At 39.6% G+C, this 12,513-nt stretch overlaps 1 protein-coding gene across 2 annotated transcripts in view; it reads left to right on the top strand.

Annotated features, from left to right (window-relative positions):
• Window positions 1-12,513, top strand: part of tmtc3 (transmembrane O-mannosyltransferase targeting cadherins 3) — a 37,817-nt gene that overhangs the window by 701 nt on the left and 24,603 nt on the right. For both annotated transcript variants that reach the window (XM_017717698.2, XM_017717699.1), the window contains exons 2-4: window positions 203-416; window positions 2,849-3,067; window positions 10,832-10,931. In XM_017717698.2, coding sequence (XP_017573187.1) covers window positions 228-416; window positions 2,849-3,067; window positions 10,832-10,931 — 508 coding nt within the window. In that variant the 5' untranslated portion in view covers window positions 203-227. The remainder of the gene's footprint in view (window positions 1-202; window positions 417-2,848; window positions 3,068-10,831; window positions 10,932-12,513) is intronic.

Genomic DNA, 12,513 nt, shown 5'->3' with positions numbered 1-12,513 from the left:
TGCCCTGAAGTTTTGTAGTGTTTTCTTTGCTCCCAACACGCCTGATCCAACTACTCAGCTCCGTATGAACCCATTATTATGCTCAAGTGGCTGTGTTAAAGCAAGAAACGCACTAAAATGTGCAGAGCTGTGGGCTTCCAGGACAAGAGCTGAGTAATATGGTGAGCGTTGTGTCTGGAATCTGGTTTCTCCTCCTTTATAGTGCTCAATGAGTTCTCACGTCAGTGATGGCTGTGTTGTCGTGGAAGGAGATTTGCCTGCTGGCCGCACTGGTGGTGGGCTGCTACTGGAACAGTCTGCTGTGTGGTTTCGTGTTTGATGATGTCTCTGCCATATTGGACAACAAAGACCTTCGTCCCTCCACACCTCTCCAGAACCTCTTTCTTAATGATTTCTGGGGGACCCCCATGTCAGAGGTAGGGTCCCAACTGTGACAGAGAGGCTAAACTGATGTGTTATAATTCTGTCCTGCTGTTTAAGAATGCAAAATAGTGCCAGCTGATTCTGATAAAGTTCAGCGTATGTTTTTTCCAAATTTGACAATCATGAAATTTTAGGTGATGATCACCTTCAATATGAGTAATTGTGATTTAATAATGTGTTGTTTTTGTTGACTGTATGCCATTATTTAAATACAAAACTGAAGTGGCTGATTGGCTGATTAGTGATTTTTAGCTTATCAGCTTCCAGTTGAGTACAGAAGCAGCTGGAGCTCAAATAAACAAACAGGGCTCACTGCTGCCCTCTTAAGGTGCTATTACACCAGTCTGAAATTTGGTCTTTTTTATTGCACAAAAACAATTACAGAGGTGTGTAAACCTTTTCAGAAATGAGTCTAACTATTTATTAAGTTTTTATGTTGTCTAATATGTTCGTTCAAAACAGCATGAATCACCATGTGTGTGATATACATTGCAGCTAACTGTTAGGTCCTGGATACTATGTGAAAAATGCCCAAAATAGAATTACAAGCTATAAACAAATCACTCTGCATCAAGCATATGGCTGATTTCTGGGTTTTTAGTTCAGTGTCTTTTGCCCGTCATTATTGTTATTGTATAACCTTATCTACAGGATGGGCCATTTATATGGATACACCCAAATAAAATGGGAATGGTTGGTGATATTAACTTCCTGTTTGTGGCACATTAGTTTATGGGACGGGGAAAACTTTTCAAGTTGGGTGGTGACCATGACGGCCATTTTGAAGTCGGCTATTTTGTATCCAACTGTAGTTTTTTCAGTGGGAAGAGGGTCATTTGACGCATCAACCTTATTGAGAATTTCACAAGAAAAACAACGGTGTGCTTAGTTTCAATGTAACTTTATTCTTTCATGAGTTATTTACGACCAATCCACTTTCCAGGAAACTGTTCATCTAGGAATGCTCGGACCTGACACCCATAATGTGGTCTTGCACCATCCTGCTGGAAAAACTCAGGGAACGTGCCAGCTTCCAAAGTGGATTGGTCATTGTGGGCCAGTTGAATGGCCCCCAAGGTCTCCCGATCTGACCCCCTTAGACTTTTATCTTTGGGCTCATCTGAAGGCAATTGTCTATGCTGTGAAGATACGAGATGTGCAGCACCTGGAAGCCTGTGCTAGCATTTCTTCTGCGGTGTTGCTATCAGTGTGTGAAGAGTAGGAGAAGGGGGTTGCATTGACAATCCAACACAATGGGCAGCACTTTGAACACATTTTATAAGTGGTCAGAAACTTGTAAATAACTCATGAAAGAATAAAGTTACATTAAAACCAAGCACCGTTGTTTTTCTTGTGAAATTCTCAATAAGTTTGATGTCACATGACCTTCTTCCCATTGAAAAAACTAAAGTTTCCCATTTTATTTGGGTGTATCCATATAAATGGCCCACCCTGTGTGTTGTAAAGGTGGGCAATATCACAAAAATATAATGTGACAATACTACAATAAGTTTTATGATGCATATGTCAAAATTTCTATCCAGAAATCTGATCACTTGAAACTGAAGTGCTACATTTGAAAATAGTGATTTTTATTTAAGATTTTGCATACTGCTCTAAATCCACTTAAATGGGTCTGATTTTGCTCTCTTTATAGTAAAACATGAAGTTGGTCAGTGTTCAGGTACTGATAATATGTTCAGGAAATCATATTGCATTGTATTGGGATGCAATTTATGATAAATATTGTCAAATTGCCCAGCCCTACTACATTACTAAAAAGATCACCAAAAAGCAATATTATGGTTTGTCAGTAATGGCCTGCGGGCTGAAATTGGCCCTTGAGGACATTTGATTTGGCCTAACAGAAGGGTAACCCAACACCACCCCCTCTCCCAATGAGAGAATTTATATTATATGTAACTTATAACAATATTATTTTTCCCTTAATTCTATTTTTCACATTATTTGTAAGTAACAAAGTGTAGTGTATCCTATATGTTTGTAGCTATCTTCTTCATTTGTGTACTATTTTGTCTTTTTGGGCCATTTGTCCACCACAAACACTGCAGACAAAAAGGTTTGTGCACCTGTGTATACTGTGTATGCTGTACAAAGTGCTGTTTGTTTAGAACATGACAGAACTGGTTGATTATAAATGTATTAACTGCCCAGCCCATTTTGACTACCCTTCCTTGCCTGATAGGGAATATTTCTTATGTCGACCAAATCAACTTAAATATGATTAATCTGCTTGCTGAATGTGGTACGTGCTCGTTCTGTTCCAGATTATCAGCCCTCCTCCAGTACTAATCTAACATTGGCTCTTAGTTGATGTTGAAGATTTGTTGCGAGGTTGGGGAGGGCAGGGTTGTGCAATCTTGGCAAGGATGTGTCTGCCTGAATTCGCACTCTTTCTGTGCAGGAGAGGAGCCATAAATCTTACAGACCGCTCACTGTCCTCACCTTCCGCCTCAACTACCTGCTGAGCGAGTTGAGCCCTGCATCCTACCACCTGCTGAACGTGCTTCTCCATGTGGCTGTGTGCGTCCTCTTCCTGCGCTTCTGCCGACTGCTCCTGGACCGCACAACCAGTGTGGTGGCCGCACTGTTGTTTGCTGTCCACCCCATCCACACAGAGGCTGTGAGTAAAACGCACAGTAGTGCGGTTTCTAGCCTCTGAAATCCATAGTCATAGGAGTTTATGCATGCAGACTGTACATATTAAGGGTGTATAGATGCATCTCTGGAAGGTGCTGAATCACTTGCATTGATGATGTAAATTCTCAGGCCGTTTTCAAGCAGAGAATATACTTCAGTGTTTTTATTGTCTGTCTGTTCCTCCAGTCCCATTTGTTTATTTGCTATATGTTTTAAAGAAGTCCTTAAATCATTACAAAACCACTTTCACTTCAAATGAAATCTTGCAGATTTTTTTTTTTTTTTTTTTTTTTTTTTACTTCATGATGCACCTAATAATTTTCAGAAGAATTATAACCACATGGAATCATCTCTGTACCGCCCTAGTGATGATTGATGTCCAGAATAACGTTGCAGTTCAGGTGTCTGGGCTTTAAGTGAGATATGCAGCTTGATTTGTTCAAGGATCCATTTGTTTTTCTTTGCTGTCCAGGAAACTCTCAAAAGTCTTCAACACCAAAGGCATTAATATTTTTGCTGCCTTTATTGTTTATTATCCAGCTTTCACATCCATAAAGAACCGCAGAGAAGACTACAGCCTGGACAGTTCTGATCTTTCAGTCTGTGCTGGATCCTCTGTTGTTCATAACTGATCCGAGTAGGCAAGAACACATCTTCTCCATCAATGGGAAAGTCTACTTACATAATTGCGTATATACATTAGAGATGTACTTGCGTACTGAACTAGTAGGTTAAGCGCTTGAGGGTTGAATACTAAAATAACTGTTTGGTTGTCTGTTGCAGTCATCACAGGATGAACAATAAGATATATATATATATATATATATATATGTATGTGTATGTATGTGTATATATATATATATATATATATATATATATATATATATATATATATATATATATATATATATATATATATATTATACTAAAAATATAATGAAATGTACATTTTACTTTAGATTGTTACAGAACTGTGGCAAATTTATTTGTACTTGTTAAGACGCATGTATATTATAATAACTAAATGTTGCTGCTGTGAAATATGTACCTTAGCTAGCTCCAGAAACAGTGGAAATAAATTTCTCGGACAAACTAATATGCTGCCTCATTGTGCACTGAGGAGAAATGACCACCTGTAGAGAATGAGTCCTCATCAACATCCAGTGTTACCAGTTAGCTGTAACTGTAGCTGTAAAGTTGCTAGCTTTTGGATTTAGTACGGTGGCTGAGACAGCTTCCGTTATGTTACTCATCCAACACAAATCCAACAGGCTTCCTTTAGCTCTTTTTGAATAACGAAACATTTTTTCAGAGTCGTCGTCTGTGCGCTGCATATCAACACTGTAACATAAAACGGAAGGTCCACAGTCCTAGATTAATTTCAGCCGAAGTCCATTTTTTCTTCAATCATAATCTCATATCAAAATTAGCCAGAATGCACATCTCTAATATGAATGGGGTAAGCAAAATAATGGAAAGCACACATCAAAAGTCGAGTTCCATTGTGACGAAGGCTCTTTTAGAAGCATTTCTCTCTGCAAACACTCATTGTTGACCAGTGCACACCCCTGGATTCATGAACGCTTTGTGTTGTGAAAATCAGACGTTTCCTGTCTCTTTAGGGCTTGTTTGGAAGGCTAAAGGGTGACTTGTTTCCACTCTCAAACTACCAGTTTCTTCATGTCACCAGTTACTTCTCGTCAAGTTTCTGACCTGGATATTTGTGTTTTATTGTGAAAATTTGTCAGAAGGTTGCGTTATGCATGCCTGGCTTAAGAAGTGGAATACACAAGTTTTTTTGGTCACTCCACACAGCGACACGAGGCTAGCAGTGAGCTTACTAAGGTTGAGCATAGTAACACTGCAGTAACACATCACTGTGTTACTATACAAAAAAAATCGATGGTGTATGTAACCCTTTGTGATTGAGACTGCAGTAATAATGGATATTATCAATAGATGCCTGCTTTGAAAGACAGCTGAGTTTATAAAGCAACATTAGACGTGTACAAGGTTTTGAAAGATCTTAAGTAGACCTTGAGTGACTGGCACAATGGTTGTCTTAAAAACCCAAACTATGTAAACACCATCAGTGGTATAACAGGTCTCACTTCCCACAAACATCACAGTGCTAAGATTATAGTAAGTTGCTGAGTTTATGGACTAGGTTTCAGAACACAGTGTCTTCTTGGTCTAACATACTTTACCACTGGAGATTCCTCATTGAAAAACTTCTAAAGTCAACCTTGAATTAAAACGGACGCTTTTAAAATCTTTCTCTGAATTTTCTAGAAAAAACTCTAAGATGTATTCTCAGTTTTGATTACATCACAGTGCACCAGCATGTGGGGAAAAAAATGAACCTCCCCTTTCCTCCACCCCCACCTACACTATATTGCCAAAAGTATTCACTCACCCATCCAAATCTTCGAATTCGGATGTTCCGATCACTTCCATGGCCACAGGTATATAAAACCAAGCACCCATGCTTGCGGACTGCATTATTATCTAAATATACAGTAGTGTCAGATTCTAAAACTTTATTATATAAGGATTCATAGTAAGTTTTAAAGGTTGTATTGATCACTTTTGGATCGTGTGTATGTGAACCCGTCAATGTCCTCGCAGATTTTATTAATCACTCTGAATGTTCTTTTTCATCGGATAAGATGGATGGATGGATGGATGGATGGATACTTTAGTGATCCCGAAGGGAATTTAGGTTAGGTTCTAAATCTAGCCAATAACCTGTTAGGTTTATTACCATATTTATTATACTTTTGCTTAGAAAAGAATAGTAATTTGTTAATGATTTGTATATTCTAGATTAAGTTTATCTCTTGCACTACATAAAGAGACCCAGTTAGATTAATTAGGATTTGATTTGTGCAGCTGGTATGCTACTACTTTTTCTAAATACATCCAATTTTGTATTTTCATTTTTTAACGTGATGACGTGTAAGATATAATATGCCCATGGATTGTGGCCTTCAGAGCTTCCCATTGCGTAAATGGTGAGACATCACTGTCCATGTTAAATTCCCAATATTTTTTTAATCTAGTAATGTACTAGGTCACAGAATTGCAGCATCAGATAAAAGGGAACCGTTAAATCTTCAGAGTCTGCTTTTACATATAGGAGTGTCAAATTTAACATGTACACTAACTGGGGAATGATCTGATAAGACAAACAAATCTGATAAGACAAATGAACCAATCTGGCAGGACTGGACTGTGTGGATAAAGCTACTTGGGATAAAGATATAGTCGATTCTGGAATAAGAATAAAAGATGTAGGATGTGCCACTTCAACTGGGCAGCTCAAAGCACCGTCTCTTTGTTGGTAACGCAAGAATCGGACCGTGATGTTCAGTGGCATCATCTTCGAGTTTGAGAGTAGGTGTTCTGTGCGCCCATTCAATCTCAAAGCTGAGTTTGGTGGGAAGCTTCAGCCAAACAGGGAGTATCTCACTTAGAAACTGTGCCAAATCAGAACCCTCAGCTTTCTCAGGAAGACCAGTTATTCTCAGATTTTTACACCGGCTCTAATTTTCCAGGTCATCAACTTTTGTTAGCAATTGCGCTAGTTCTCCTGAGAAAGCTGGTCTGCTGAGTATGTGGCGAGTCGTCCAGCGTGGAGGTCCTGTTCTCTGCTTCAGACAGGCGAGATTCGTTAGAGGACACTCTGTTAAAGTGACCAATGATTCTTGTAGTGTGGATATGGAACTACCGATGGTATTGAGGCGCGTGTTGATGCTGTCCTGCCGAGAGGCGATTAATCCAAATCGAGAGCTAATTTCTCGCGTTTCAGTTAGCACTGGGTCGTTTTGGCTAGAGTCACCATGTTCTTCACGGCTCTTCTTCTTGGCAGTGCTAGTGCGTTGAGACCGTGGAGCATTGAAGAGTGGAAAATCTCGACTTTCTTGCGATTTAGACATTGAGTAAAAGGAAAAACAGTCTGTCCTTGGGATAAAATGATGTATTTCTGATGGTGGGAACGGCACACAGACTTGAGCAGCCATCTGTTAGAAGGTCACGCGGCCATTTCCATTTGCATTTCCATTTTTTGCTTGACCAATGTGTACATTAATTAAACTGAACTGGATTTTAACTTTCACTCAAAAATACCATACAGCATCAGAAAGAAAGACATTGTGTTGTTTTAGTGACCACTTGACCTTACTGGGTGGCAAAGGGCTGAGCTATATTTGCCAGGGAATTTTTTTGGCTTAGATGCTGAAACGAGGGCTCAGATGAAGGCAGGCCTGTGATCTGTTATGTGTCATTTGATTGGTATTCATTCCATCTCTGCACAAAACAGGCTTTAGCAGCAGAGATTTAGCCCAAGGACGGTGGCGTCTGGATTGTCTCCCCATAAATGAATCTAGACTTGTGCATGATGATGCCTTCCATGAAATGATACAGACAACAGACTGTTCTGTTCAGGACTTCCTCTTCATGTTTATTTGTGCGAGTGAGCATGGTGTTGTGTGCGTGCTTGGAAGCATGCCTTCCTGTGAGATGTAGACAGTTTACTCTAATAAATTTGACTCTGGGGAAATGAGCCTCATCACTATTCTTATTGCAACTGATGGTTTTATTTAGTTATCGGATGGAAGTGATATCTGTCTGTAAACGGTTCAGACTATTTCTTCAGATGACTGGCCCCTTTTGTTTAAACTGCCATTGCAGACACCTCCATGTGGTGGCAGTAATGGATAGTTTGTTGTTTTGGACCAACGGCTGAAATACTCTTCAGATTCTGTAAATGTGAAATGTTTAGATCTGCTTATTTGTTTCGTTTTATTCACACTACTGTGCCAAAGTAAGAGACCAACATTCATTTATTACATTTCCAGTTAAAACAGTGATGAACAGCATAATTAATTATTTTTAAGGTAATATTTCTGATGAAATTAGATACAGGATAATCCAATTTTATAAGCAAAGGATAGGTGGAAAAACAGGAATTTCTGAAACTGGAGTTCAAAAAATGTATTAAAAGCTACGAAGAAAATGGGACTCACTATATCCACCCAAGACCTGCTAGACCACCAAAACTGTCCCCATCTGAGGAACAATAAAGCTTTCTCATTTGAAAGAGAGGAGAAAGTCGACCTCCACTTGTTTCAGGTATGAAAACATCCACAGGTGTTTGTCTTCTCACAGTGGAAGGATGGACAACTCGGCACTATGGGTCTGAAAGGGTGTGTAGCTGTCAAGAGCCCTTACTGAGAAAACAATATAGACAAAAAAGAAGAAATCAAACAAAAGCTGCTTGTATTCCCAGAACAATGGACTGACCACCTCAGAACCGAAAACTCAACACCACTGAATGTGTTTGATTATTACTTGGATTGTGAGAAGCAGAAAATGTGACCAACTTCTAAGGTTACGTTTACACACCAGGTAAAAGTGGCCTGAACCTGATTTTCTCACCAAATACGATTTCTTCATTTGGCTGTTCACGCTGTCTTTTAAATGTGATCTGTATGCGACATCAGTCTGAACAGATCACGCATCTAAACTGACCCGCATGCGCAAAAGAACAATACTTCACAAGGCTCGTCCAGAGGTAAACAGTCTTGACGGCCAGTGAACACCTGTCATTTCCGGAGCTTTCAGTTTAGTCTTTGCCAGCATCACAGGAGCGTTTATGAAGTCCCAGTGATTGACAGCTGTGCTCATCACCCAGAATGTGTTTGAGTACACCGTAAAAAAGGACCCATTCGGCTACGGCCACTTCTTTTTGGTTCGTGTCCTCAGATTCTTTAAACTGTTCTCTGGTGCTGCAGCCTCGGGCTCCTTCGGCCACGCTTGACCGCTTCGTTCGAAACCTCTTCGAACAGTGAGCGGCTGCGATGAGTGTCTTCAGTTTTTTTGGGACAGAAACATCAGCCTAATTGTTTGAGTCTCATCAGTGCGAAATCATGATGAATGCTGAGTTGGACTGATGTAAAAGCCACATGAATTCCGATCTGGCTGTTCAGACAGAATCATATTAGCGCAGATCGGATACGGATCGGATTTCAGTACTAGATATAAACGTGTCTCAAAGCGGAATTGAATGTCAGATTCGGTGCGTTTTTGCTGTTCACACAGCCACACAGATGACCCATCCATGTCACATATGAGGATAAAGATCGGATTTGGGCCTCTTTTACCTGCTGTGTAAACGTAACCTAAGACTGAACTTTGGAGGTGTGGAAAAATCCCTGCAGATTTCTTTGAGAAACGGAAAGCAAGTATCCTGACAATAATGGAAGCTGTAATTCATTCAATACTGAATACTGAAAAAATAAATTTATTATTTATATTTTCTGTTAATGTTTTCTGAGAATAAAAAATGAATATCTTCTGCGTAATAGCCGTTTTGACAGGTAATTGGATAAATGAAGGGTGATCTGATTTTTGCGCAGTACTGTGTCTTCATTTATTCTCATTACATTTCACATCATTTTCCTCTTTTTGATGGCATTTGGTTTATTTATACTGCTTTGAAGAAAAGTTTAAATGCTGTCAAAATGGTTTGTCAGAGAAAGTATATCGAGTTTTAAATGAGCTTTCTTCTCTGCTACAAAATGTTATGTGCTTTTGTTTTGTCAGCTGTGTTGTCTTACAGTTGTGTGTCGTTCTGATGTTTTATTGGTATTGTTCCTCCTGAGGTGAGAACCCCTCTTCATCTGCTTCCTCCTGATCCCCAGTATCTGTAGTTAAACTACTTCAGACTATGTGCTCATTGGACTGATGGCCAAGCTGTGCCTTGCATGAATATTTGCATGCACATAAATAAGACTCAGAATCCAAAACTCCAGTACCCCAACTCTTCCTACTGAGTTTTTAACACGTGATAAAAAGCAATATGAGTGTTTTTCACTGCTTTTGTTACTTGGGTAAATGCTTTGATTGAAACAGTGCAAAGCAAAAAATAAGTTATACGGATAAAAGCAATATTTTGCACGAATCCAAAACTCTGATCAACGTCTGCTTCTCCTGTTTCACTTTTTTTGGTCTATGGTCATGTAATCTTGCTTACCCGGGTAACTGCTGTGCTGAACAAGAAGACATCCACATTGTCAGCTAATATCTCGCTGTTGTCGGAACAAAACCTTGTATCTCCAAAATGGTAACTTTACAGGAGAAAAAAAGAATACTGTAGTTTTAATGTAAGTCAGTGGAACCAGATGTCTTTCCAAGTCATTTTGGGCTGTTTCTTTTAGTCCATTCATCATGAAATTTACACACAATATAAAGGGCAACAGGTCCTTTGAAATTATGTCAAAAACTGAAAAACGAGGTTTTCTTCCGACAGCAGCGATATACAGCTTTGCACACTTTGTTATATACAAATTCTGCCTAGCTGTTGTTTCTCAGTGTCTGTCGCAGAAAAATCACTCGAGTTCTTTCATTTCGTATTCAGTGTTTAGGGGTGAAATAATTTGTACTTGATAACCTCCATAACCCTTAGATGCCTGGCACGTTCCATGCACTACTGGCAAACCACACTGACTACTTGGCATTGCTGACTGTTTGTGTTACTCTGGGTCATAAATCAGGAGTTGTGTTAAGTGCTGATCTTATCGCTATGTGTGTCTCTCTAATTCCACAACATGGATTTAAGAGTTGGCCAAACTTGTGTCCAGTGCAAAATTATTGATGTGCATTCAATCTGCAGTTGAAATACCTGCAGAGTCCATTTTTCTCATGAGCATCCAACATATCCTAGTTCTGTTTCTTTCTCTGCTAGGTCACAGGAGTCGTGGGAAGAGCCGAACTGCTGTCCTCAATTTTTCTTTTGGCAGCTTTTCTGACCTACACCAAGTCCAAAGGCGCGGATCACTCCATAGGTAAGAATTGTCGTTTTTAGCCTGCTCAGTGTCACAGAACTGTGCATGCTTGCTGGAACAGGTTCACCGTTGGGACACCCTGCACAGGCTAAGACTTGTCCTCAGCACTTAAGCCTAAACTACTCCCCACCCTCAGTCTTTAAGAACACAAACTTCAATCTGTTCGCATCCATCAAACGGGCGTGTTGTTTTGACTCAGTGCTCTGTCACCTCGATGGTTATGCTGCCTTTGACCAAGAACATCTACAATAAGATCACCAGCCATTTTCTTTGGAAGAAGGAAGTACATTTCTCACCTGAGATCAGATGACAACATTTGCATGTGTTATGAATGACATCCCCTGCGCATGGCAGAGATAAACGATAAACTGGTTAGGTGTTCTTTGTCTGCACTATTAAGAATATGTGCATGTTCAGGTACATGCAATGTTTTTTTTTTTCCCTCATAACTGCAGCTCACGCTACTTCGTAGGGCAGATGGCTGGCTAATTGTGTGTACGTGAGCTGGCAGCACCACTGTAGTTTGACAGGAAACAAAACTAAACCATCCAACCAGAAAGCAAGGTCATGTTGTGCTCAATTGGAGATGGATGGCTGTGGTACCATCGCAGTTCAGATTCCAGAGACAGGTTGTAACCCTCTTATCCAGTTGCACCACTTTTGAGCCCCCAGCACTAGCTTATTTTAATTTCCTTAACCTTCACACACGTGTTCTGACTATCATTCCTCATGCTTAATACATTAATAATAACTCAATCTCAGTCTAATAACAATGCATTCTTTTTGCGTGGTTTTCTATACAAAATAGCAGCCAAAAGTTTGGACATGCCTCCTCATAAAAGGCTTTTCTTGTTTTTGATATTTTCACATTTTAGAATTTTAAAATAAAGCTGCATTGCACACATTTGCTGTCCTCTCACACAGCTTCATTAGGACCTGGGGTGGTTTCTAAGAGGACTTCGTACGATATGCATATGCCATATTCCCAACCTTTGCGAAGGAGCAATAACAATTATATTTTTTCAAGTTATATTTAATTGCATACAGTGCAAAAGTCAGAGACCACCCTTAATGCATTTAATGAATTTTCTGTCAAAAATGACATTAAATAGAGGTTGTTCCTTTTTGGGCAGGGAATGAGCAGGGAAATTTCAAGATGGGAAAAAAAACTGGAGTTCAGAAAATGACAGTTTCTCTTTGAGAGATCACAGAATTCAGGCTCCACACATGCACCAGAAGTAAAATCCACAGGAATTTCTGTCAATCCTTCCACTGTGAGAAGACAACTCCGCACTGCATATCTGAAAGGATATGAGGCTGTTGACAAGCCGTTGAAAGAGACTGAGTGAACGAAATAAGTGAAAACGAAACATTTGCAGCTAAACAAAGAAGCTGCTGGAGTTCTCAGAACAATGGAAAAAAGCAAATAACTTCTAGGGTTGAACTTTGGAGATTTGGTAAAATATCCCTGCAGATTTCTTTGAAAGGCTGAAAATGAGTCTTAAGAAAAGAGTGGACACTAATCAGTGCAATCAGAGCACACTAAATATTGAAAAACTGATATTAAACTGTATGAACAAAG

This window comes from Pygocentrus nattereri, chromosome 8 (genome assembly GCF_015220715.1).
Source record: "Pygocentrus nattereri isolate fPygNat1 chromosome 8, fPygNat1.pri, whole genome shotgun sequence".
Taxonomy (NCBI): domain Eukaryota; kingdom Metazoa; phylum Chordata; class Actinopteri; order Characiformes; family Serrasalmidae; genus Pygocentrus; species Pygocentrus nattereri.
This window is presented reverse-complemented; position numbering and strand designations above follow the sequence as displayed.